This window comes from Echinops telfairi, unplaced genomic scaffold (assembly GCF_000313985.2).
Source record: "Echinops telfairi isolate 266 unplaced genomic scaffold, ASM31398v2 ScPeMD7_32;HRSCAF=126, whole genome shotgun sequence".
NCBI lineage: Eukaryota > Metazoa > Chordata > Mammalia > Afrosoricida > Tenrecidae > Echinops > Echinops telfairi.
The window spans coordinates 1723915-1748246 of record NW_022103929.1 but is presented as its reverse complement, the minus strand read 5'-3'; the positions used below and the strand labels follow the sequence as shown (position 1 = coordinate 1748246).

Genomic DNA, 24332 nt, shown 5'->3' with positions numbered 1-24332 from the left:
TCTTGCACAGAGAAACACACAAAAATGGCATCTTCCCATAAATATTGTTCATCAAAAATGCCTTAAAATTTTTTTTTTTTTGCCTGACCCTTGCCTTCCAGGTAGTGAAGGGAATCAGAGTGTGGGAGATGATGACGGGCAGCAGGGATGGTATTGTTATGGGATGCTGTAGCATCAGCTCCCAGTATAAGTGAACAAAACTTGCCCTAGTCCTGCGACACTCTCACAATCATCATTATCCTTTCGCCAGGGAATAGTCTCTCCTTATAACATGTCCAAATTAAGCTAGAAAAAAATCTCTCCATCCTTGCTTCTAAGAAACATTCTGGCTGTACTTCTTCCAAGACAGATTTGTTCCTTCTTTTGACAGTCCATGATGTATAGTCACTACTCCTCACTAACACCGAAATTCAAATGCGGAGAGCAGGTAAGCTCTGAGTCTAAATAGATGCCTCACCTTCAGCTTGCCCCATACCAAGTGAAGTGTCTGAGGCAATTCCATAAATCTTCCATTTCTTTTTCTGTAAAATGGGGGTCATAACATTGCTTACTTTATCGAGTTGTGAGGCTCAGGTGAGCTGAAATATGTAAACGCTTTAGTGTGATTTTGAGAACATCAAATCATAGGCATTCAACAAAGAATGGCTCTCTTGTCTGCCAGTCCCTCCCCCCCACCCAATGATTCTACCTAGAACTAGGCAACACCCAGCTAACTTCACAGCAGAAAGCTGAGACAGCAGGAAGTTTTCCATTTCCTGTGATCCACTGTGGTTCAGTCACTCAACCAGAATGCAATGTCAGTCTATAGTTACTTAGCCAGGTCTCACACTCCTTTCCCCAGGTTGTGAATCTCTTGAGGCCAGAAGCCAGATCTCTGTCCTCTCAGCTCCTACTCCAATATGAGGTAGGTGTAGGAAGGAAGGAAGGAAGGAAGGAAGGAAGGAAGGAAGGAAGGAAGGAAGGAAGGAAGGAAGGAAGGACGGGAGGAAGGACGGGAGGGATGGATGACAGGCAGCAGAGGCCAGAGATGAAGAGTGCGGATCTGGAGTCCAGCCTTTCCCATTTCTATCACTCATCAGCCATGCAAGCTTGGGAAAGTCTCTTACTCTCTCTGCGCCTCCGCTCCCTTCTTCATCAACTGAGGGTGATATATATATATCCATCTCACAAGATTGCTGTAAGGGTGAAGTGTTTCAATCTTAAAAGTATTTCTAGTAGTACATGGCCCATGAAAAGTGCAATGTATAAGAGTTTTTAAATAAAAATGAATGATCTTTTGAGAGGGATGGAAATATTCTCTATCTTAATTGTGGCTGTGGTTTGAGTGTGTCCAACTGTCAAAATTCATTGAATTATACATTTTCAATGGGTCGTTTATTATACTTAAATTTCACCTCAGTGAAGTCGATAAACATATCAATGCTCTGTCCAGAACGCAGAGTGAAAGCATAACAGACCACAAACGCAGCAATGATGCATGAAAGACGGTAAAATGATTGGCAGATGACAACGTCTTCTTTTTTAGGGCCTTCACCCCAGGGGTTTTTGACTCCTTGTCCCTTTGACCTCCTTTCCCTTCTTCTTCCTTTTCTGTCTAGCCTGGCATTTTCCTGCCCAACTGCATTTTTGAGTCGGTGTTATGCTAGGCAAACATAAAACGCATTTCCCCCCACCCCCCAGGATTCAGATATACTCCCTTATGCAGAGATGGGGCCACCTGAGAATCCCTCTACCTTGGAGGGCATGCCCACTAGCCAAGGGGGTTTTGTTGAGCTTTACTTTCTAAAGTTGACAACACGGTTCCAGCCACAACAGCCCCCACTGCCAATCTCACTCAGGTGGAGGCGATTCTGTCTGTCCAGGGAAGAGATGGGGCTGCCTGAAGCCAGAGGAGGGACTCAGAATCAGACCACAGAATGCAGAGCAAGAGTTCCGGCTGGGTGCATAAGCAAATGTGGCAAAGAAAGCTGATGGTGCCCGGCTATCAAAAAGTATAGCGTTTGGGGTTTAAAGGCTTGAAGGTAATCAAACGGCCATCAAGCTCAGAAGCAACAAAACCCACATGGAAGAAGCACACCAGCCTATGCAACCACGAGGTGTTGAAGGGATCAGGTATAAGGCATCATCAGAACAAAAAATCTTACCATAGTGAATGATGGGGGAAGTGCAGAGTGGAGACCCAAAGCCCATCAGTAGGCCACTGGAGATCCCCTTGCAGAGGGGTCTCGGGGAGGAGATGAGCCAGTCAGGGTGCGATGTAACAATGATGAAAAATACAACTTTCCTCTAGTTCCTAAATGTTTCCTCCCCACTCCCACTACCATGACTCGAATTCGACCTTGCAAGTCTGGCTAGACCAGAGGATGTACACTGGTACAGATAGGAACTAAAAATACAGGGAATCCAAGGAAGATGAGCCCTACAGGACCAGTGGTGTGAGTGGCGAAACAGGGAGGGTAGAGGGAGAGTGGGTAGGAAAGAGGGAACCGATTACAAGGAACTATATGTGACCTCCTCCCTGGGGGACAGACAACCGAAAAATGGGTGAAGGGAGACGTTGGACAGGGCAAGATATGACAAAATACCAATTTATAAACTATCAAGGGCTTATGAGGGAGGGGGAAGCGGGGAGGGAGGGGAAAAATGAAGACCTAATGCTGGGGATTTAAGTGGAGAGAAAATGTTTTGAGAATGATGAGGGCAATGAATGTACAAATGCGCTTTACACAATTGATGTGTGTATGGATTGTGATAAGTGTTGTATGAGCCCCTAATTGTATGAGCCCTCTAGTTCCTAAATTATAATCACTAATAAAGTGATTTAAAAAAAAAAAAGTAAGAAGGGGAATGAAAAAAAAAAAGAAAAGAAAATGATGACAGTTGTATGTGCAAATGTGGTTGACACAATGGATGAATGTATGGATTGTGATAAGAGATGTAAGAGCTCCCAATAAAAGTATTTAATTAAATAAAATTGGAAAAAACTTAAATAAAATGAATAAGCTGTCAAAAGCTGGGCCTGCATGAGGAAATCACAGGCTTGTCTGGAGGAAAGAACAGCCAACAGACAGTGCAGGTGACTGCGGGGGTGGTGGGGGTGGGGGGTGGTGGAGGTGATGTCCCTGCCCAGGGAGTAGCTGGGATTCAGTGCAGAGCAGTGGAGCCAGCATTCAGTGATTGTTCTGTTGTCCTTACACTGGGAACATCTTCAGGACCGGAGTGTGTCTTGTTGGCTCTGCACCACAGGGCCCAGCACTGTGCCTGACGCAGACAAACACTAGCTGGAGTAGGAATGAGACGCTAGCTATCGGCTGGACCCGGTCTAGAGGGAGGCCGGCCTGGCAGCAGATGTCAGTGTAAGCCCACATGGTCAGATTCGAGCCCACGCGAGGGCGTGCTCTGGGAATAACAATGATGACGAAAATGGTAACAATCAGTAAAATTATCCTGATTAATTAGTGTAGATTAGTTCACAGTTGACGCGGAAATAAGACAGCAGGTAAGACGGTGGCTAAGGACAGGAGCTCGGGAATAAGACTGTCCGATTCAAGCCCTGCATCTGCCACTGTGGTAACCTGGGCAAGTTCTTTTCCTTTTGTGCCTCAGTGTTCTTGTCTATGCAGCAGCCAGTGCAGTAGCTGACATGTAGCAAGGGAGGTCGAATGTGGAGCTGTTGAAAGTGAGTTTCTGTTCTCCCAATCTGAAAGTTATGTCTGCAAAATAGATCAGCATTCTAAGGCAGGACGGATTTAAACAATGTTTACACTAAAGGTAGAAACTAATAAGGTTGTCCTATCATGCTTTTCAGTCTATTGTTGCAGTTACTGTGTCAATTTATCTTGTTAGCAACAACTGTGAGGATGGTGCAAGACTGGGTGATGGTCTCTTCTGTTGTACACAGGGTTGCTATGAGTCGGAACTGACTCGGTGCTATCCGACAACAACAACACTGGGACTTTGTGCTACTAACATTTGAACTCCCTCCAGCCCACTCTTCTTTTCTTGGCAATGTCTCAGGGATAGGAACAGTCTCTGAGGCCACGCTGCTGGAGCCCACGTCAACTTTGCCAGCTACACCTGTGCCGCCTTGGGAAAACTCGTTAACCTCCTCATGGCTCAGTGTCCTCCTCTGTACAGAGAGAGAAGTGGCCCTGACGTTGATGACAGCCGTTACTCTTGGGTCAGAGAGACGCTGAGGCTGGAAGGAAGAGGGGCCTCTGGGGACGGTGACACTCTGGCTCTTGATGTGGGTGGTGGTCACATGCTGTGTCCATGGATTGAAAACTCATCTAGCTATACAGTGAGGAAGGAGGCCCTTTTCCTGATTAATGTCATACTTCAATGAACAACTTACAAAAAGGCAAACGATGCTGCCTTCATCAGACTGCTGGGGAGGTGCATGAGTTACTCTGTGCATCCTAATGTGCTTAGGGTAGTGTCTGATTCATACCAAGCACCGGGTGTGAACAATTATTACTACAGAAACAAAGCGAATACAGTAACATGTATATGAATCCAAAGGATTCAATCTACAAAATCTCTCACTGTAGCAAAGGGAACTGTGTTGGCAGTGGGGGATTCCCAAGACCCACACAGACTGCTCCCTCAGTCTGCTCTGCCCAGTGACAAGCAGAGCGGTAACACTATTTGGTACCTTTGGAGAGGCCTCTGCAGCCCCTGGTCAGCTTGCTGTGGGGAGGGGCTGGACTGTGCAAAAGCATGGGGCAGATAGGCTGGGTTTGGATTTGATCTCATTCCATGCCATGTCACTGGACCCAGACAAGTTTTTAATCTAGTTGAGCCTCCGTTTTTCCATCTATAAAATGTAGCTATACTTATTTGACAATATGGTTATGGGAGAATTCAGGGGGTCGGGGGAGATCAACAAATGAACATGTATTTCAAGCCTGTGTGTGATCTGCTCAGAGTGCTGCTGTGAGCCCAAGGCCAGAGAGTATGGACTCCTCTTCTAGGGGCAAGTCAGCACTGGGTGCAGCACCCAAGACAGCTACTGGGACCAAGCAAAGGCACTGGGTCTAGATGGACCTCCTGCTTCAAGAGGGCACAGTATCCTCGTGAAATAGAGCACTCTCATGCCACAAAGTGCTTTGCACTGGCTCAACACAGGCCCGGTACACATTCATCCCTCTGTAAGAGAGGTACAACTCACATGGCTCTTGACATTATGTCACGCGTCCTCTCAAAGACGACTTCCTAGCATTTTTTTTTGAAAACAATCTCAAAAGGGAGCAAGAGTATGGTTAAAATCAAGCCAAAAATGACACCTTCAGAGTTAATCAAACCTTCATGCTAAGTGACTTTTTTCCTTTACTATTCACCCTAACTATCCCTCTGTGGTGCCATGACTGGTCCAGCCACAGCTAACATCACAGAAGGCCTGTAGGTGCCAGGCCCTAGTGACCTACTCGGCATCTGCCATCTTGCTGACACTCACAACAACATTTAGTTATTGGATTCTTCCTGTGGTCCAACCCTTGAGATGTACTGTCTCCTCCAATTCTCACAACACCTCAGTGGCGACAGAAGCACATGGAGGTTTAGAAAGGTAAGCTAATTTGTCCGCAGTTAGACAACCAAGAGGCCGTGGTGCGAAACATGGAACCCAAATCTGACACCAATACCGCTGCACTACCTAATGCCTCACATTATTTGTTCAGCTGCTTTGTTCCAGGCAACCAATGTTGCTGAGCAACTGTACTGTCCTAGTCGTTATGTGAAGCACATATTCCATCATCCCAGCCTATAAGTAGCTTGATGCCTGATCCACACTCCATTAAGAAGAGTTTCCTATGAAGTATTATAACCATATGCTGGGTGAGGAAACTGAGGTCCAAACTGGGACCATGTCCTTACAATTGGTGCATGTTAAAGATTTGACTCTGGGTTCCAGGAACCAGTGTTCTTTGCACTATAAAGCAGATATAAAATGTGCTCAAATGCATGCGCATATATATGAGCCTACAACAAAGAACAGCACGGAAGCCCGTGGCCTCCTAGGAGGGAAGGGAGAGAGAAAAAAGAGTAGAGAGGGCAGGAAGAGGAACAGCAAGGACTCAGGTCTTCTACTAAATTCTTTATTCCCTCCTGAAATCTCCGATTCACCAGGGGAAAGAGTGACATTTCCCTTCCCTTCCTAAGGCACCAAAGGTCACTGAACTGCCAAGCAGTTGATAAACGCAGTGGCTTTTCTTTGGAGCCAGGAGTCATTGATTTGCTCCTTCCTGCTCGACAAAATTAAAAATCTAAGCCCGACAGTTCAGAGGACCCCTCAAAACACCGCTGGAATTTCCCAGCGTGCTTTAAACAGAAACAGAAGTTTGACTGGGAGGGAAGTGGTGCAAGTACCTCACAGGTCAGGCCAAATCCTCACAAGGTAATAAGCACTATCTTTAACAAGCCCAGGCATTTTTTCCCCCAACCCTCCTCAACAAAAGGGCTATTTCTTCAACGACTCCTTTCCTGGCAATCCATCCATTGGTCATTCATTCATTCAGTTATGTGTTCAGTCACTCAGTCATCCATCTGTCTACTCCTATCAACTTTATGCTGTTATAAAGACACAGGATGTGGAATTAAGAGACAACATATGATCTCTGGAGCTCCCACATCCTTGTAGGAGGGCACGGACAGCACAGGGCCCATTACTGCATTACAGCAGTGTGGGAGAGACCTCACTCTACTGGATCCGCTCCGTTCACCTGGAGCCTCCCCAAGCTCCTCCCCACCCCGTGAACAACGTATTCCCCAGGTGGTGCAGAGCCCAGGATCAGAGGCCCAGGGCTCATGTCCTGGCTCTTTCAAGCATGAGCTGGGCCACTTTACACATGGCGCTTAGCCTCCTTCAGTGGAAGTTTCCTGTCTGTGTGATGGAAGACTGAAGTCTAGCTTCAAGGTTGCTAAGAAGACAAGACAGACAATAGGGTAGGTGTTTCATTCAAAGCCAGCCATAACGCGGGGCTCAGCCAATGGCAGCTGGCCTCCCTTTAAGAGCTCAGTTGTACCAGCTCTCCTGGCAACCTACACTACTGCACTCAGTCAGCCAGAATTCCACTCTGCCCTCCGGAATGGGAAGGGGAGCCCCTCGATACCTATAATGCCAATGGTGCTTTGCCTCACACTGAAGTACTCTTCTTACTGTGGAGACTTAAGGTTTCCTCACACGTGAAAGATGAACACAGTGTGACGAGAGGCCAGGACAGAACAGCTGGGGAGATGGGTAGCATGGCGCAGATGCAGACAGACCCCCCCTGATTCTTGCTGTCCCCTAAGACTTCATTTCCTGACCACTCTCACTCCGCAGCCAGCAGCTTCAGCCAAGTCCAGTGGGCAATGCATTACTTTGGCCCTTAATTATGACTTGTTTGGCTTTGTTTCTAATTATTTCATGTGTGCCTGCCATTTTTCTCTCAAAATAATGTTCCCAACCTTATTTTATTAACATTTACTGTAATAACATTTACCACCATGATCTATCAAGAGGGGCAGAGTTTTAAACATACTCTATCTAAATTTATCTTACTTCATCTGATCCCCAGCAGAACCTTGTGCAATAGGATTATTCCCATTTTATAGGAGAGCAAACTGAAGCTTCAAATGGTGAAGTACCTCACTCCAGCCCCTAGGGTAATTATGGAACAGGGATTGGGACACGCGGGGGTGTCTGATCCCAAAGCCGGGTTCCTCTTCGCCCTCTGTGTAGCCCCTTCTGTTTTCTGGCACAGAGTTGGTACTCAGCAAGAGCTGAGGATAATGACTAAGTCATTGTCACTTTAGTGCCCTCTATGGATAAAAATTATCAGAGTGCTAGAAATATCATTGCAAACAGATCCTAAGAGCAGTGTTGGGGCCCCATTTTTCTTTGTTATATGCTGAAACATTACCTACAATGGAATAACTGGGTTTGATTTTTGCTCTGGCTGTGTGGCTCTGGATAAGTTACTTAACATTTCTGGGTCTGACTTCTTCTGACAAATAAAGCTACCATTACCAGAGTACTGACTAGCTGTGAAATGTTAAGTAATGAATGAACTGCTTCTGGTAGGAGCTCAAAAATATTATCCGTCCAAGATCTGAAACAATGGAACTTGAATTTAAGGGTTTCAATGGGGGCATAAGAGGCTGTTGATGTGCAGGTCGCAAAATGGTCTGGGGTCACTTATTCATCAAACAGGACCTCGTTCCTTCCACGGAACTGCCACTTGCCATCATTCATTCACCACCAAGCACTGAAAACCCAGGCTCCCGTCTCCACCTGCCTTTTATTTGAAATGTCAATTTTTAAAGAGAGGAGAGGTTGGAGACCCAATTTAACAAGCACGCTGAAACATTGTTTATTGCCCCCATAAACATGGCTTAGTGAGAATTATGGACTTAATCAGAGTGAACTTATCTCCTGGTGAAAAGGGACACATTAAATTTCAGAAATGACACCTTCACTGTGAAAATCTCTGAACTTTTCAAACAAACTACAGGGGGTCTTAACCATGTGGACAGAAAGGGGGCAGCCAACCCTCTGACTGGTCTTGCCCAAGAGCCAAGGAGCCTTTAAAGGTCAATAACAACTTCAAGGCCCAGAAAAAATATTTGGAAAGCCACATTTAGGAGATGGGCCTCAAACGTACCCAGGTCTGCCGAGTGGGAAGTCATATATGTAAGGCTGCTTGGGGCTGCATAGCGAAGAGGGCTTTGGGGTCAGAACAGGGACTACTTACTTAATAAGCAGTGGCTTTGAGACCGTTCACTTCTCTTGCATGTAAGATCAAGCATTCCGCCATAGGTAATATTTTGGGGACCTCCTTGTCCAAAGAGAAATGCTACCATAAACTGAAAACCTACTAAATGGTTTGTGTGGTTCTCCACGCTCACTCCAACCCCCACCCACCCTTTCTTTCGAAAATGTCCAAAAGATGAGGTCCAATTTTCCAAAGGCTTCATTAAGGCTGTAGCAATCATTCTGGGAAAGGTTTCATAAAGATGCCCCAATCTTGCAGAGACTGTATCAACCTGGCTGCCGGCGGCAGGAAAGGCAGAAGATATAAACTTTTATGATTACATGCCCCAGTAGCAGCCAGGAGGACTTAATGAAATTGCCCAGATTTACAATCTGAAATAGCTATTTCACAGACAGATATGGTTAAGGGAGCTGTGTCCTCTGACCTTTCAACCCTTTGATCCCCACACAGCAGGTGGCCTGGAGCCCCCTCCTGGGCATCTCCCTGCTCTTCCGACACTGCCAAACCTTGATGTGCAATAAGCCTGACCCTAGACAGGTGACTCTCACAGTGCTTGTCACCAGCAGCTTCTGCTAATAGAATAGCCCCCATCACTTGGCCTTGGGATTCTAAGCTCCGAGATGGGGGAAGAGCAATCTGCAGTGTCCAAAAGGTGCTGAAATGAGGCTCAACAATTCAGCCACAGTCTAAGGGTTTGGCAGTGCTTAACCATGTCATTACTCAACACTGTCCCCAGACATGGAAACTGTCCATCCCTGGTCTCCTGAGATTTAGACTGAGTTGGGGGAGGAAAAAAAAAATCATGTTTTAAAAATAAATCACAAATCTACACACACACACACACACACACACACACACACACACACACACACAAAACCTAAAGTCCCAAATGTATCTCTCAGAACTTCCCTAAAACCATGTGCAGCAAATTTATACCAATGAAAATCAAAACAATTTTTGGAAACCTAAAATTGACTGTTTTCAGTTCCATGAAATTTCATTTAAAAAACCCCATATGCCAAAATGTCCAAATTCTCTTATTTTTAAAAATTGGGATGACTTCCAAAATCCTAGCTATCTTTTTCTTTCTTTCTTTCTTGCTTTTTTTCTTCTTTCCTGAAGCTAGGGATAGATAATGCGCATATGTACTTATCAAGCTTCATAATTTAACTCATTCAGTCAGTTTGAGTCATTTGCCATCTAATGCTGAAGAGGAAGGATATAAGTTTACCACCATTGGCTCTTATAAGGCCTTGGCTCCTTCTGCACTGATTTAAGACTGTATTTGTCCAAGGGAGCATCCAAGAGTCTGGGTAGCCCCAGTCTGCAGTGTGTAGCTTTTGTCAGGTATTTGGGTTTATAAGGGAAGGATTTTAGGCAGGGCACATAAGCTACTCTGTGGGATGCTGGTAACTCCCAACCACAAACAAAACTGTCATGCCACTGTTGACCACACTTCAAGCCTTCAGCCAATGCTTCTGTTCCTGACCACAGTGTCCACAGGCCATTATTTACCTGCAAGCATCTAAACTTGGGGCTATGTTGTCAGCATCCAGTGGGCAAATAACACCCCCCATCCCCCTGCTTTTCATAGCCTAGGAGGCATAAATTGGAAATGTTCAAACTTTAAATTCACTTTGAAATCAGCCAAGAACCAAACACTATGTAACTAGAGGTTTGTAAACTCCAATTTCAATCCTGCTTTTGTCCATGAAGGTTTATGTTTAGTACAGAAAGCAGTTTATAGAGAAATCAGTTGAGTGGGGGTGGGGGGTGGATTATGATTACAGTTTGCCTACTTTGTACAGAATTATCATTAAGTTCTCTGCCTAAAAAGTGCATACTGAAAAGACTTCATTAAACACAATTACCATTGAGTGAGGGCCTACTAATATGCAGAGGCTTTAGCCATGTTATTCTGAATGGCCATCCCTTGAAGGAATTTGCTCTGATTCGTGTGGGGGCATGTTAAGGCATAGATTCAAGGCAGCCTGGTGACTTGCCTCAGGCACACAAAGTGTAGGGTCCAAACAGCTCCTTTTGTCTCCAACAAACTACAACAAAACAAACCACCACCACCACCACCACCACATTAATTCGTGCAGAAAAGGCGAGGCTTCAGCTTGCCTACACTCCGCTGTGGCCCATTTAGAGGCCTTCCGAATCAATTATTTTAGGTCATTAAGAGGAAGTTTAATTTGGTTGACAAACACCCCTACTGTGATGACCTCACATATCAACAACAAATGCCTGATGGTCACAAACCCACACTATGAGACAGTGGAGCATGGTGTTAAACAAAACCACATGTGCCCGGATGCCAAGTGGGATTTGACTAGGCCAAGGGTACCACTCTTCAATCATCGCTGCTGGCCTCTGAGCTCCAGCCAGGGCTCCACCCTTAATCACTCACAAGGAGTTTATGAAAAGAAGTCACCAGCCCCATGTGGCTGTGCTCAGTGAGACGTACCTGTAAACTGACATCATTTGAGAAAAAAATCAAACCCATCAAAAAATAAAACTGGCCGGAGAAGACGGCAGAGTTAGTCTTTTAGGTTTTTTAAAAAAGGAACTTATTAGTTCGGCACCTATATAAAAGATGCCCTGCTCGTATAGGGGCCAAAACATTGGGTTGTGAACTGAAAAACCGGTGATTCAAACCCACCAGCTATGACACCTAGGGAGAAAGGTGTGGGTGTCTCCTTCTGGAAAGATGTACAACCTTGGAAACCCTATGGGACAGCTCTGCTCCGTTCTGTGGGGTTAGGAGTTGGAATAGACTGGATGGTAAGGGGCAATAGGGACACCCACAAAATAGTGCCAACCATTTCCACCTACTTGGCATTCACCATTGGCAGATACCCATTTGGCTACTTCCATGTATTTTCTCACTTACTCCTCACTAAAAAGTCCTATGATGCGGGCAATCTACTCATTTCACAAAGTCTGGAGCTCAAACTAGTGCCTTAACATCTCTAGCTGCAAAGTGGAGACCATGCCTGAAAGTAGGGACAATGAGAAGTTCTATGGCTAAAGTGCCAAGGAAAAAACCCCAACAACAAAAACACAGCAGAACCATGATTAGTTGGAGCTTGTCACAAACTTTAATCTTTCTCTGACGTCAGTTTTACCACTGCTAAAAGGAACTTAGACATAATGACTGGCTAAGTGATGATAAGAAAATTGGAAAACAAGAGCCTCAATAATGGTTTCACATTTTCTACTGGGATTCTTCCTCATATATTACTCCAACTTTCTAATCCTTAACAGAGTATCTTCTCATCTCACAAGAGAGTGATACAGTCACAACAAATTAGACTGAAAATGGACAGTCTGCAAGAGATACTTAAATCAGCTACAAGTTCCCTTTGATTACATAAATTACTACTAGAGCTGTAAATGGTTTCATATTAACTGATCCTAACATTCGGATAAGTGGCATTTAAGGATCACAGTCATTTTAAAAGCAGGTGCCATTGGCAAGAGGAGAAAGCTTCCAAGGGAAACCTCTCCTGCTCAACCCAGGGCCATCTTCAGAGCCTAAGTAAGCAGATTCAAAGGATGTGAACGATGTGACACCATATTATGTGTGATGATCTTGCCTTGTAACAAATAGCAAGCTAAGGAAAGTCCAGGAAAACAAAGCTACAGTCCCAGGACTTTTTTTCTTTTACATAATTAATTTCCACAGTTCAATGGATCTAAACTTTGCCTCTTATTTTTATACTGATAACTATAAAGGCTAAAGTTTGGGAGGGTACTTCTCAAAAGCTCTTAACCACCATGAGATCAGTTAATTCTCATAACTCTGAGAAAGATACCCCCCAAACTCAAACCCACATCCACTGCCATCAAGTGGGCTGCAACTCACAGCCACCCCATAAAGGGTTCCTGAGCCTATAAATCTTTATGGGAGGAGACAGCCTCATTGTACTCCTGTGGAGTGGCTGGTGGGCTTGCATCACAGACCGTAAGGGTAGCAGTCAATGCACACAGCACACAGCACCACTAAATTCATCTTAATTCTGAAGATGAGAAAATAGAGTCTTGGTGAGGGGCTAAGTAACCTGACCCGATGACAAGGTACCAGGAGATCTCTTTTCAGAAGGAACGTGAGGCTGCATGATCTGAGTCCTCCACCCCTTTCACCTCACCACAGTCCTCAGAGCATGGCAGGGGGCCCACTGGGAAGCAATGGGGGTATGCATAATCCACCTGCCTGCTGGAATCCGGGAGGGGTCAGAAGAGGCTTCCAGGTCTGACTAGGCTATGTAGCTGAAGGACTGGAAACAAATACTTCACCTCTTTGAGCCTTATTAGCCTTTCCATCTGCAAGTATAATAGCTTCAACTTTGCTGGAGACTTAAGATGCTCACAAGTGCAAACGAGCAAGGCACCTGCCGAGCATGGGGTCTGGCACCTGTTTGTTCCTTCTTGAGCCTCTCCCGTCTTGCCACAATTCTCCCCATGAACCACTGACTGCAAGTGCCCAGTGGAGTTTTCCAAGCAGGATTATTAGTACTTGGCACCAACAAATACATCTCCCCTGGAATTTCTCGATACTTGTGAAGACCCATATACCAGTCTCCATTTATACCTGAATTTAATTAAGGCTCAGAGTTTTGCAGCAATTGTAGCATTTCCAAAATGTGAACTGCATTTTACTCCTGCCTAACTGGGGAGTCCTGTGAAGAAGTAAAATGGTAAAATGATAAACAATAATAAGAAAAATAAATAAATAAAAACTTACTCTTCTTCACTCACATTGAAACTGCTTAAAAATAAATATTAAAAAAAGAGAGGGAGAACAAAGGTTTAAGACCTTCTATGGGGTTGGGGCCAGAAGTTGGAGGGAGAGAAAAGGAAAAAAAAAAAGTTAAAACGGCACTAACGACAGAAATTCAGTGAGAAAAGATTTCCTTTTTTTGTCTGTAAATAAGTGAGCCCTGTTATTTGGTATAAGACCCCCATAGTTAAACAGGGAGGACTGCTGCAGATAGACAGCTGTGGCAACCAACATGAGTTCTCTTTTGGCACTTGGATGCTGTCCTCCAAGGGATGGAGAGTGTGGTGCTCTGGCAAGCACTGGATGCATTTGTAATACCAGGCTTGTAAGAGCTCCTAGGTGAGCTAGGATGAGTAGTAGAGAGGGATGCTGGGAGCTCAGCTGTGGGCCCGTACACCCATCACATGCCTTTTGAAATTAGGCTGGGGAAGTGTCAGAGGTCTGCAAACTTAGTATTTGGGCTGAATTCCCTGGAACTACTGCTCAGTACATAAGCACATGCTACCCTCAGACTGGGGTCCAGAAGAAACAAGAAGTACTTTAAGGCAGAGAGGAAAAGACAAAACCTAGTAAAGTGGTGCTTAACTCCCAAAAGAAAGCCACCCATGAAAATCCCTCTAACATGACTTGGAAGTAGAGAGGCCATTTGAACGCTCAGGTTTGGGACTTGAACACATCTGAATTTTATATACATGCTTTTGGTGTGTAATTTACTTACAATTTGATTTGATCTTTACAAATATCAATTTACTTTATTAACAGGGTTAAGTAGTTATGAAGCATTTTATATGGAAAGAATGTGCTTCTAATGGCCCAGAAGGAGAAGGCCCGACCATGTCCTTCCCCTATTTACACCCGTCAATGGCTCTCCATTGCCCTATAAAGTTCAAACTTTTTAACACGGCTTACAAGGCCCTGGATGGCCTGGCTCTGGCCTGCCTACCTCAGCTCTCCCCTCAGTTCAGCTCTCTGCTCCTATCAGACACTGAACTACACATACTTTGTGGAAAGCTCTCTGTTCTATTCTTTAAGTCCTTGCAGGTATGGCTCCCTTTCAGCCACCTACTTCTCATTCAGCCACCAGGTTTTAGTGTAGGCAACCCCTTCCCCTTGAAGAGTTGCTCTTTCCTATGGCATTTACAATTCAGTGTAATTGCTTTCTCTTTGCATCTGCTCTAGGCAGACTCGGTGAAACCAAGAGGATGGCCTTTTCACCATTCTGGACAGAGTTCCTAGTGTGGGGCAGAAGGCTCTCAAAACACTACTGAAGAAGGGAATGTATACTGGGTACCGACTTTATGCCACCATACTGGGGGAAGGTGTGTTTATTTAATCATGTAACCATGGCCCATTTATTTAATCATGACCACAATCCGAAGAGTGGGAACTAATCAGGTGAAGTAGGGGAGACAGCAAGGGTTTGAAAATGCATTCATATTTTATAGAAGGGTCATTCTCAAGTCTGGTTCAGCACCTCTACCTGGCATAGAAGATCCAGAGAAAATGTGGCAGCCACACCCAGTTTTGTTGGAATCCCCTCTCGAGAACGAGGATCATGATTCTTGGAACATAAGGGTTCGGAAGCCATCGACGGAACCATGTGAATGGTTTTAAGGCATTGAGGAAATAATAGCAGCTATGACTGTGGGCATTTGAGTGCCATGCATTTGATTGAGTGCACGATCTCACTGTATCCTCCTAAGAAGCCATAATAGACAGGCAGGTGTGGCCATCACCTCTACTTGACAGGTGAGAAGAGGCAGGCTCAGAAGTCAAGCAGCTGGTCCGAGAGCACATAGGCACACAGGCTCTGATGGGAGAGAGATCCAAGCTAGCCTTGAGAGATATTCTTCTCAGAGCACGGAATGTCTACACTGACACCTGACAAGAGAGATGAGAGGGAAACCAGGGGGAGAGGGAACCACATCTCTAAAGACTTAAAAGTAGGAAGCAGGGGGACCAGCATCCAAAACCAGCATCCTATCCTCTATACCTCACTGCCCCTGTGTACAGGTGCAGCTTTATTCATATATTAATCTGAGCTGCTTTTAAGATCGGTGTCATTGTCATTGCCCTGCCCTTCCTCTTGCCTTACTGACCAGCCTTCTACCAGGAAGGATGCGTAATTCCTTCTGGATACATGCTTTGTGTTATAGAGGTCTGTACACAAAACCTCCTTTGTGAGGAGCAGAGAAAGTGGTCTTCCTGTATTGTATCAAATAGGAGAAATACCCTCCTGACCTGGCACCTGTTCCCTAAACGGAAGCAGCGTGAGTACAAGGCAACCATCACTGGGTGATCTGGCCATGTTTGGGGATTGCCAAGGTGCAGCAAACGCCATCATTCTCTCCAAGCAGAAGCTAGGTCTATGCCAACACTCTCAGCCATTCTGCTAACTTGCCACTAGCCTCAAATTAATGTTTGTTTAAATGGAGGGGGGAGGTTGGGATTTAAAATTGCAGGAGAGAAAAATAACCACCAGCTTTAATGTCGCATTTTAGGAGAACAAAGGTGAACTCTTCCAAGTGACAAGGTTACCGTTTAACAAACGCCAACAAGACCCTATAGAAATACGAAGACTAAAAATTAGGTCTTTCCCCTAAAACAACCTTTTTACTCCCCCAATGAGAACACAAGGCTATAATTTCTACTTTCTTTTGTGTAACAAATTTGAGTGTCATAAAAATGGTTAAAAAGTCTTCCTATGGTAGCTTTTTCTAAACTTTTATGAACATCTGCCACATTCATTTGAAGTTTAAAAAATTCTGGCACATATGCAAAGGCATAATAAGGTGCCTATAGCTTTCAAGAGAAATAACAAGACAGTAAAAAATAAGCCTTTTGCTGAATTGCCAGTACGAAAACTAGTGTGTGAGGGGAGATGGGCTTGCCTGAGCTCTTTCCTTAAGGAGCTTTCCTTTGGGTTAGAAAACACTCCTCCCCCCAAGCAGCACAACTCAGAGGGCCTCAGGGGACTTCAGGGGACACTGCTCTTTCACCCGAAAGGCTGAGAGAATTAGATAAGCCCCATGAGAAAGCATGACCAGGGTCATCTCAGTCTCAGCTGAGATCTGTGGGAGAAGATTAGGAGACTTCAGTTCCAAGATGTGCTAGTTCCCGGCTGCCCAGAAACACTTCTTTGTTTAGAAAGCGCCTTGGTGGGCTCCAAGAGTGGGGCGGTGACTATTTTGGTTCTTCTTGGTGATCACACAAAGGAGTTCAGCACAGGCAGCCAGACTCCTTCCCAACCCAGTCAATCATCAGGGCCTTGATTGGTCTTGGCCAGTGCTTCCCAAGCCTTCTCATGTAAAGGCGCTCTAAAGGGTGGTGTGAGCGGATGTGTACCTGCTCGCCTAAAGTCAAACTCGGTCTCAGGTTTGAGCTTCAAAGTGCACTCGGGTGCTGCATTGCATGACTCTCTACAAAAGGCCTTGTTCCATATTACTTAGAATTATACTGTTGATGCCAGGTGCTCAGAGAGTCGGTTTGCACTCGCAGCGACCCCCTGTGGCAGAGCAGAAATGCCCTCTCTGATCTTTTTTGGGCTCACATTTCTTTTGGAAACAGCATGTGAGGCCTGCCTCCGGGGAGCAGCTGGAGGGGTTCAAACTAGGTTATCAGCCGAGTGTCCAAGCAGTTGCACCATCAGCATTCCTTAGAGTCTTATAAAAAGAAGTAAATGATCGATTGCTCCCATTTTTAAAAAGTGAAATGTTAATGCCAGGTTCCTTGACAACAGGGTTGTCTGCTAAAGGGGCCCTAGATGCATTGCAAATACTCACTCCGCCCAATTTTCAGATGCTACTGCCAGCTTGAGCAGCCTGGGAATACCACAGTGAATGAGGCACAGGCCTTGTTTCCAAAGAGCTCGTGCTCCACGGGATGAAGGAGAGGGACTGAAAGCACACAGCAACCATCCAGAGCAAGCAGCAGAGGTAAGCGCAGGAACAGCACAAAATAGGAGACTGCTTGGAAGAGGAAGAGGAGGGCAGGGCTCCTGGCAGAGTGGGAGTGTGGCTATGTTTAGGGACCAGGAGAGCACTGGCTCAGAAGGGACCTAGACAGGGCAAAGGCTTCATAGCCATGGAGACTGTGCAGAACTCAGGGGCCATGCAAAAGGGGGTTGGAGGGCAGGCGACTGCAAGGAGAAAGACCAGATAAGGAGGTGCTAAAAGGAGGGATGATGGACTGAACTTCCAAATCATCTGCTTGCCCCTCAAACTTAGCAAAATGCTTGGAACTGAAGGGGATTTTGTTTTGCTTACTAGATGAAAGGGAGGGGTGCTTTATAAGCATCTAAGGGAACAAAGAAAAGTGTCAAGGCAGACAGCAGGGAAGGAATATGGCGAGAGACAGTTCAGAGACTCAGTGACTCTCTAGAGAGACGAGGAGGGGTCACTCAGCCATGCTCAGTGCACCCCAGTTTGGTTGGTGTCATTGCAGGCAAAGGTGCCATCTACAGGGACTGGGAATCCTAGGGGTGGTGGCGGCAGGGGGAGGGGCTCGGTGTAGACAATCCATTGTTTGGGGAAGACTGAATTTGAGACATCTGTAGTTCATCTCAGTGGCATTCTACAGGCATGGGATAATTGGGACCCGAAGTTCAGAGGGAGGCAAGCCAGTGTTCGAATCACAGCCGAGAAGCACTGCCATCAACTTGATAGGTAAGGCAAATGCTGCAAGTGGAGCAACTAGAGAGCGTGCAGAGAAGAAAAGAAAGCCAAGCCTGGGAACTTGGAGAGTACTGAAGCTACAAAGGCACGAAATGAAAGAGCTGGAAGAAGCCTGCACTGGAGCAGTCCAGAAGGTGGGAAGAGAGGCAGGAGAGAGGAAACTCTGCAATCGTTGGCACTTAGTCACTTTAAAAAAATTTAATATTTCATACAGCCGCTTTGAATACAACCCCAAACTTGACAAACAAAGGTAAAACACAGAAGAAATCTCTTCAATCTGATCTAAATGCATCCTCCAAGATAGTCCATAAACTGTGTACTGTATGTGCTTAGGGCTGGGTGATGACAGGGAGGAACTGTTAACAGAATGTAGGAGCCACATGGCCGTCCTGTCAAATTAGAAATTTGAGCAGATTTCTGTGGTCTATTTTGATCAAGATTCTCAATGTCAAACAAACAGGTTTTTCGATAACCAACTTGCTTCATTTTTGTAAGCACAATAGCACAGTGAGCAACAGATAGTGAAGAAGCAGGTGGTCCTCGTCGATGTGAAATGAAGGGAACAGAAGAAGAGAAGTAGCACTTCCTTTAAGACATGCAAAGCCTCCGCCCAGACAGGCATGGTTTTAGATTTTCCCTCTGAGAGCTTATCTCCTCTGAAAAACAGGCAAGCTCCCCTCCCCTTCCCAACCCTGCTCTAGTGCAAATTTAAGCTCTCTCCTGCGCAGGGAGAGGCTGAGGGTGCATGTCTAACTTGGTGCAAACTAATGGCACTTACAAAAGCACAGATTAGGGCTTTAAAAGGATTGCTCTCTAATTGGCACAGTCATGCACAAAGCAATCTGCCATCAGAGTCCTTGCTCTGACCAAGCACTTTCACTTTCAGGGCACCTGTGTGAAGGCCAAAAATGCAGGCAGAGTTTAACGCATAAAGACGTTCACTGAAAAGCAACAAACAACTAAGTGTCCAACAACAGGAAAATGGTTAAGTTGTGGTATATCCCCCCCAAACCAGAATGATCTGTAGCACATAAAAATGTGTTACTGAGAGAAGACAAACGACGTGTAGAAACCCCTGAGCCACGTTAGGTGAATGAAAGACTACAACAGGTATCACAGATACATACAAAATGTATACTCTGCACATAGATAACATCCATTATGTACATGTATACAAAACCACAGATTCATCCACGGAAACTCTGGGTCAAGGAGCAAGACCAGCCAAATGCTAACAATGGGGGAATCTGGACAGCTGCACTGTGGAGAGCTTTGAATTTCCTTCTTTACCCTTCTGAATACTTAAAAAAGGAAAACCTATTTTTCTACAAATAAAAAAGAATACTTTTATTACAATTTATAATAAGCATCATTTCACAAAGTGAATCATTTCCCTTACCTCATTCAAACCCCTGAAGAACCCTTCCCTCCTGTCTCCTCTACCCTGCTCCCCAACCCTGCCCCCCCAACCCCCTGGAACTGACCAGCTCCAATTTCCAAGCAAAGTGGAAAATCACTGGAAACAAAAAAACAAGAGCCCAGTGGAAAGAGTCAGAGAGGAAGGCTCAATGCTGTGAGGGTGCTGGGATGGGGAAGGACTGGGCGGCTTGGCTGCTCCACCCTCCGGGATGAAGGGTTATGCTTCTGGGGGTGGGTCTTTAGCATGGATGGGAATGCACCGAAATCCCAAGCAGAGAGATGTGGGGAGGAGAGAAGGCGACTTACCTCCATTAAACTTAAATGGATTCCTATGAGGTAGGGCATGGGAGCACTGTGAAGAGAAACAGAGACACACAGCTGCTTTAATGTCTGTGGTTTCCAACAGAAATTACAGATGGTTCACTATTTGGAGAAAAACGGCTTTAATAAATCTACACCCAGTTACATTTCCCCTCATAACAGAAAACCTAATATGACATTTGGTTCCGAAGCCTAGCGACTTCAGATGGATTTTAAAAGGTGGGCAGGCATGGGCAGCAGCATGGGGTGCTGAGAGGAGCGTCCAACCTTGGGGGCAGAGCCTCAGCTCCGTTTACCTTTAACATGCAATACTGGCGCCTCATTGGAAGATTGATAATCAGAGTGAAGAGGAAATTGGCATCCGATGACTAGTACAGTCCCTGGTACAAACGAAACTGCTTAGTGCCGTGATCACAGCAAAGAACGGCATCAGCAGGGTCCAACCGTGAGCATAACAACTTGCCTCGGAGAAGAGGGACTCTGTAGCTGCTCTTTCCTTCACCCACCAAGAGACCAGCTCTGTCTATCTGGCTCGGACAAGGTACTTGGAGAGGACTGCCAACAAGCATCTCCTCCCCCAAAGCACACATGCCATATGACCACACGCAACTCAGATATCCTCTTCCAAACGCGTCATTCACTGGGCGCAGACTCCAAGGGCGTGTGTGAGCAGCGACTGAGAACCTACCTCCAAAGTTTTTAAAAACTAGGGCCTTTGTTTGATTTGTTTGTTTTTTAATGTGGTTTGGGCAGGAGCTTACAGAACACCTTGGTTTTCTACTCAACAATTCATATGCGAGTCGTCCTTTTTCCTAGGCATGGATGGCCACTTCCACAACATAGCAGCACGCCCCCTTCATTTCTCTTTCCTATCCCTCCCAGCCTTCTGAGTTTTATCCCTGGGCAAATGTGGTCCTTTGGGTCTCGAGTGGTTGACAGCTGTAATGAGTGTGTCCCTCCCTGGTGTACGGCCAATCGTTTGGCTGAGAGTTGAGCCACAAGGGTGAGCTCAGTTCCAGACTTGGAGGGTAAAACATGGCCATTCTGGATGGTCCTCCTTTGGTTTCAGAAGTGTGTGTCTGCATGTGTATTTACAGTGCTACTACCAAGGACAAATGGTCTAGGCTTTGTAAAAGGAACTTTAACTGCATCTTTTCTAATCCATTTGGCTACTTGGCACTCTCATTCACTACCATCGAGCTGACATTTGACTCACAGTGACACAACAGGACAGGGTAGAACTGGTCCTATAGGTTTCTGAGACTGTAACTCTATGGAAGTAGAAGGCCTCATCTTTCTCCTGTGGATCAGCTAGTAGATTTGAACTGTTGACCTTGCGGATTGCAGCCCAATGTGTAACCACTGTGACGCCATCAGGGCTCAGTGCATGTTATCATCACCCCCATTTTAAAGAGAAAGAGGACGAAATGAGGCTGACGAAGTTAAAGCACTTGTCAAATATTTAAGTGGTAAAGCTAACTCCAAATACAGGGTCCTTTCGTTGGTAACATGTGCCTGCTGACCTCATGATACCAAGGCAAAAATATCCAGCGCTTCCTCCCACATGATCTCTCTGTGCGTGTGTGCGTGCACGCACACACGCACACATACACACACAGACAAGATTACGAGCACACGTGCATGCAAGTGTGCATGGGAGAAAGGGAAGAATTTGCCAGCTTTTCTATATGTCTCTCCAGTATGTGATACATCCATCCTATGGGAGGGGCAGAACTTGATGCAAAGTTACCTGGGGTGACCAGGTACCTTTGCCACCTGAGTCACTTGAGGAATGGGAGTAGATGGCTCTCTCGGGGCCAGGGTTGGAAGAACAAGGAGTGGTGAGGAATGAGGCAGGAAAGGGTTGCTTCCTATTAAATACTAAGGAACTGAGACGTCATCCTGAAAGTAATGTCTAGACGAAGGTGTTTAAACATCGGATTTACATTTTAAAGTTGCTCAAACATATAAAACTAAGGGCACAATTCCCTCATTACCATTCAACAAATAAAGTTCTTCAAGCACAAATCCTTCCCTAGAATATAATATGTCCTCCTTACTACAGATCTCAGCAGTGATGCATCTTGGAAGCCTGTAAACCAGACTTGAATATTAGCAGCACAGTTTGGGAACTGTTCTTCTTGAAGACTTTTGTATCTAATAATAGCCACAGAAAGAACTACACACACAACTGCACGGAAAGTAGAGTTGTCCTTTCATTCTTCTTCATTCTTGTTATTTTTTTTATTTTATAAAGGTATCTGCTGTGCACATTCGGCTTCTCTTCGCTTCTCTGGGTGAGGAAATGCCCTACGATATTCCCCCCCACCTTAAACTGTAAACCATTAGCTTAGCTGCCAGCGACACAAATGCTCAAACTTCCCAGCGTGCCTGGCTCTGCTGTCCAAGCTTTTTCCAGCGTGCACTGAAATGAATGTGTTTCTAATTAAGTAGCTTCGGGAACACAACAGCTTCAATGTCAAAAATACAAAGTCTGAACCCCGGCAGGAAGTCTTAAGACTGAAAATGTCTCATCGAGTGGAACCTTGCCTAATGTAATGAAGGAAGCAGGAAGAGTGCAACATTCCAGGGAAAAAACTGGCCACTTATAAATATGTCCAGAAGTGTAGCCTGACACATAGACGGGAGAAAAGGCCCACTCGGATATGGAAGCAAATCTGAGCAATGTCTCCAGCCTCTGCACTTCATGTTGCAATTGACTAGGGACCTTGAGTTTTAATTAGAATTTCAGAACCTGAAATTAACTGCTAAAAAAGAATAAGTTACCATTCAGAAAAAGACATTTTACACAAGCATGAGAAAAAGGTGAAAATAAATATCTATAGCAAAAGTCCTTTGTATAACTTAACCAAAGCTTATCAGAAGAAATATTTTCAGGCATTGAAGTGTGTGGGTTTTAATGCCATGCACTTTTGGGCTGCAATCAAATCAGTAGTACTTTGAAAGAGAGGAAAACGGAGTTGTATAAAAGTGATTCCAGATGCAAGATGAAACAGTGTTGTCAAGGTCCTGTCTTCCGGCCTCTTTAGGTAGGCATTTTTGTTTGTCTGTTGTTTTTTTTAATTTTTTCAAAAAATTATTTTATTGGGGACTCATACAGCTCTTATTACAATATACACATGCATCCATTGTGTCAAGCACATTTGTACATTTGTTTGCTTGTTTTAAGCCCAATAATCTTCCAAAGAGTAATTATGGCTTATCCCAGAACTGTAGTTTCTTAGCCAAGTATTGTTAGGGCTGAAACGGCACTGTATTTAGAAAATATTTAAAATACATTTATTCAGAAACCATAGCAATTCTATGTTTTGTATGAATGCAAGTTTGAAAAAACACCTTTTACACTGTCATCATTTGCTTAAAAAGTTTCAAATGCTTCCCTGAATCTACTATCTTTGCACCCCCACCCTTTGCAAATAAACTATTTACAAATTCCAAGAAGTGGGGGATCAGGAGAAGAAAAACAACTCAGATTTCTCCTTAACATCTCAGTTTTCCAAATATATAGTGATTAATTCTAGCTATGTTCTGGAAACAAGTTCCATTCTCCATACACCTGAGCCATTACTGCAGCTACAGAGTTGTTTTCTTTGGAAATCTATTCTTCTTGGCTCTTTTATTCTGAAGAGAAGTTTTGGGGATGCAAACATCACCCACCCATAATCACATCATCCTCACACAATTCCCCTTACTTTTGCATTATTCCCTTTTAACACCGGCCCACATCAACAAGCATTTTTACATCCTTGATAATATATACTTTATATGTATGTATTTTGCATGTATGTGTGTATTATATGCTTACTGCATATGTTTCCTTATTTTTCACTGGCTACACTAGCATTTCCTATATTGTTCTATAGCTTTTGTGTGCATTAAGACTGTTTCACACTTCAGCAAGTATCGGATGTGCCATACTTTACTGAACCACATTCCTAGAGTTCCATAGCTAGCTGCATCAATTTTTCACCATAATGAAAACTCACAATTTCATGTGTATGAGTTCCTAAGTCCAAGGGCATAAACATTAAAATCCATCCATCCATCTTCCAACCAAATGTTTTCCCACGGTGTAGAACTCTTCCAGGATTGTTGAATGGGTTAGGAAAACCCGTGAGGTACCCAGCAAAGGAGCAGCACATGAGAGGGGCTGTTCTCGTGTCTAAATGGGGTCCTTGGGACTCACGTGGCTGGTACCATTGGATTCTCCTTTTGCCTGGAGAAGAATTTCTTGTTACAGCCCCAATTCTGAAGACGTACACCTAGTTCCAGGATGCCCATTGAACCCTTGAAAGGACAGATAAGATTCAATGACAAATAGAAGGTGCTTGACCTGAAGCTTCTCTACTCATGGGTTTC

The 24332-nt window shown here is 44.9% G+C and overlaps 1 protein-coding gene across 5 annotated transcripts in view; it reads right to left on the bottom strand.

The window, feature by feature from the left end:
- DENND1A (DENN domain containing 1A) overlaps positions 1-24332 on the bottom strand; it is a 624449-nt gene that overhangs the window by 215763 nt on the left and 384354 nt on the right. For all 5 annotated transcript variants that reach the window (XM_030885630.2, XM_045290194.1, XM_045290191.1 and 2 more), the window contains exon 11: positions 19938-19983. In XM_030885630.2, the coding sequence (XP_030741490.1) occupies positions 19938-19983 (46 nt within the window). The remainder of the gene's footprint in view (positions 1-19937; positions 19984-24332) is intronic.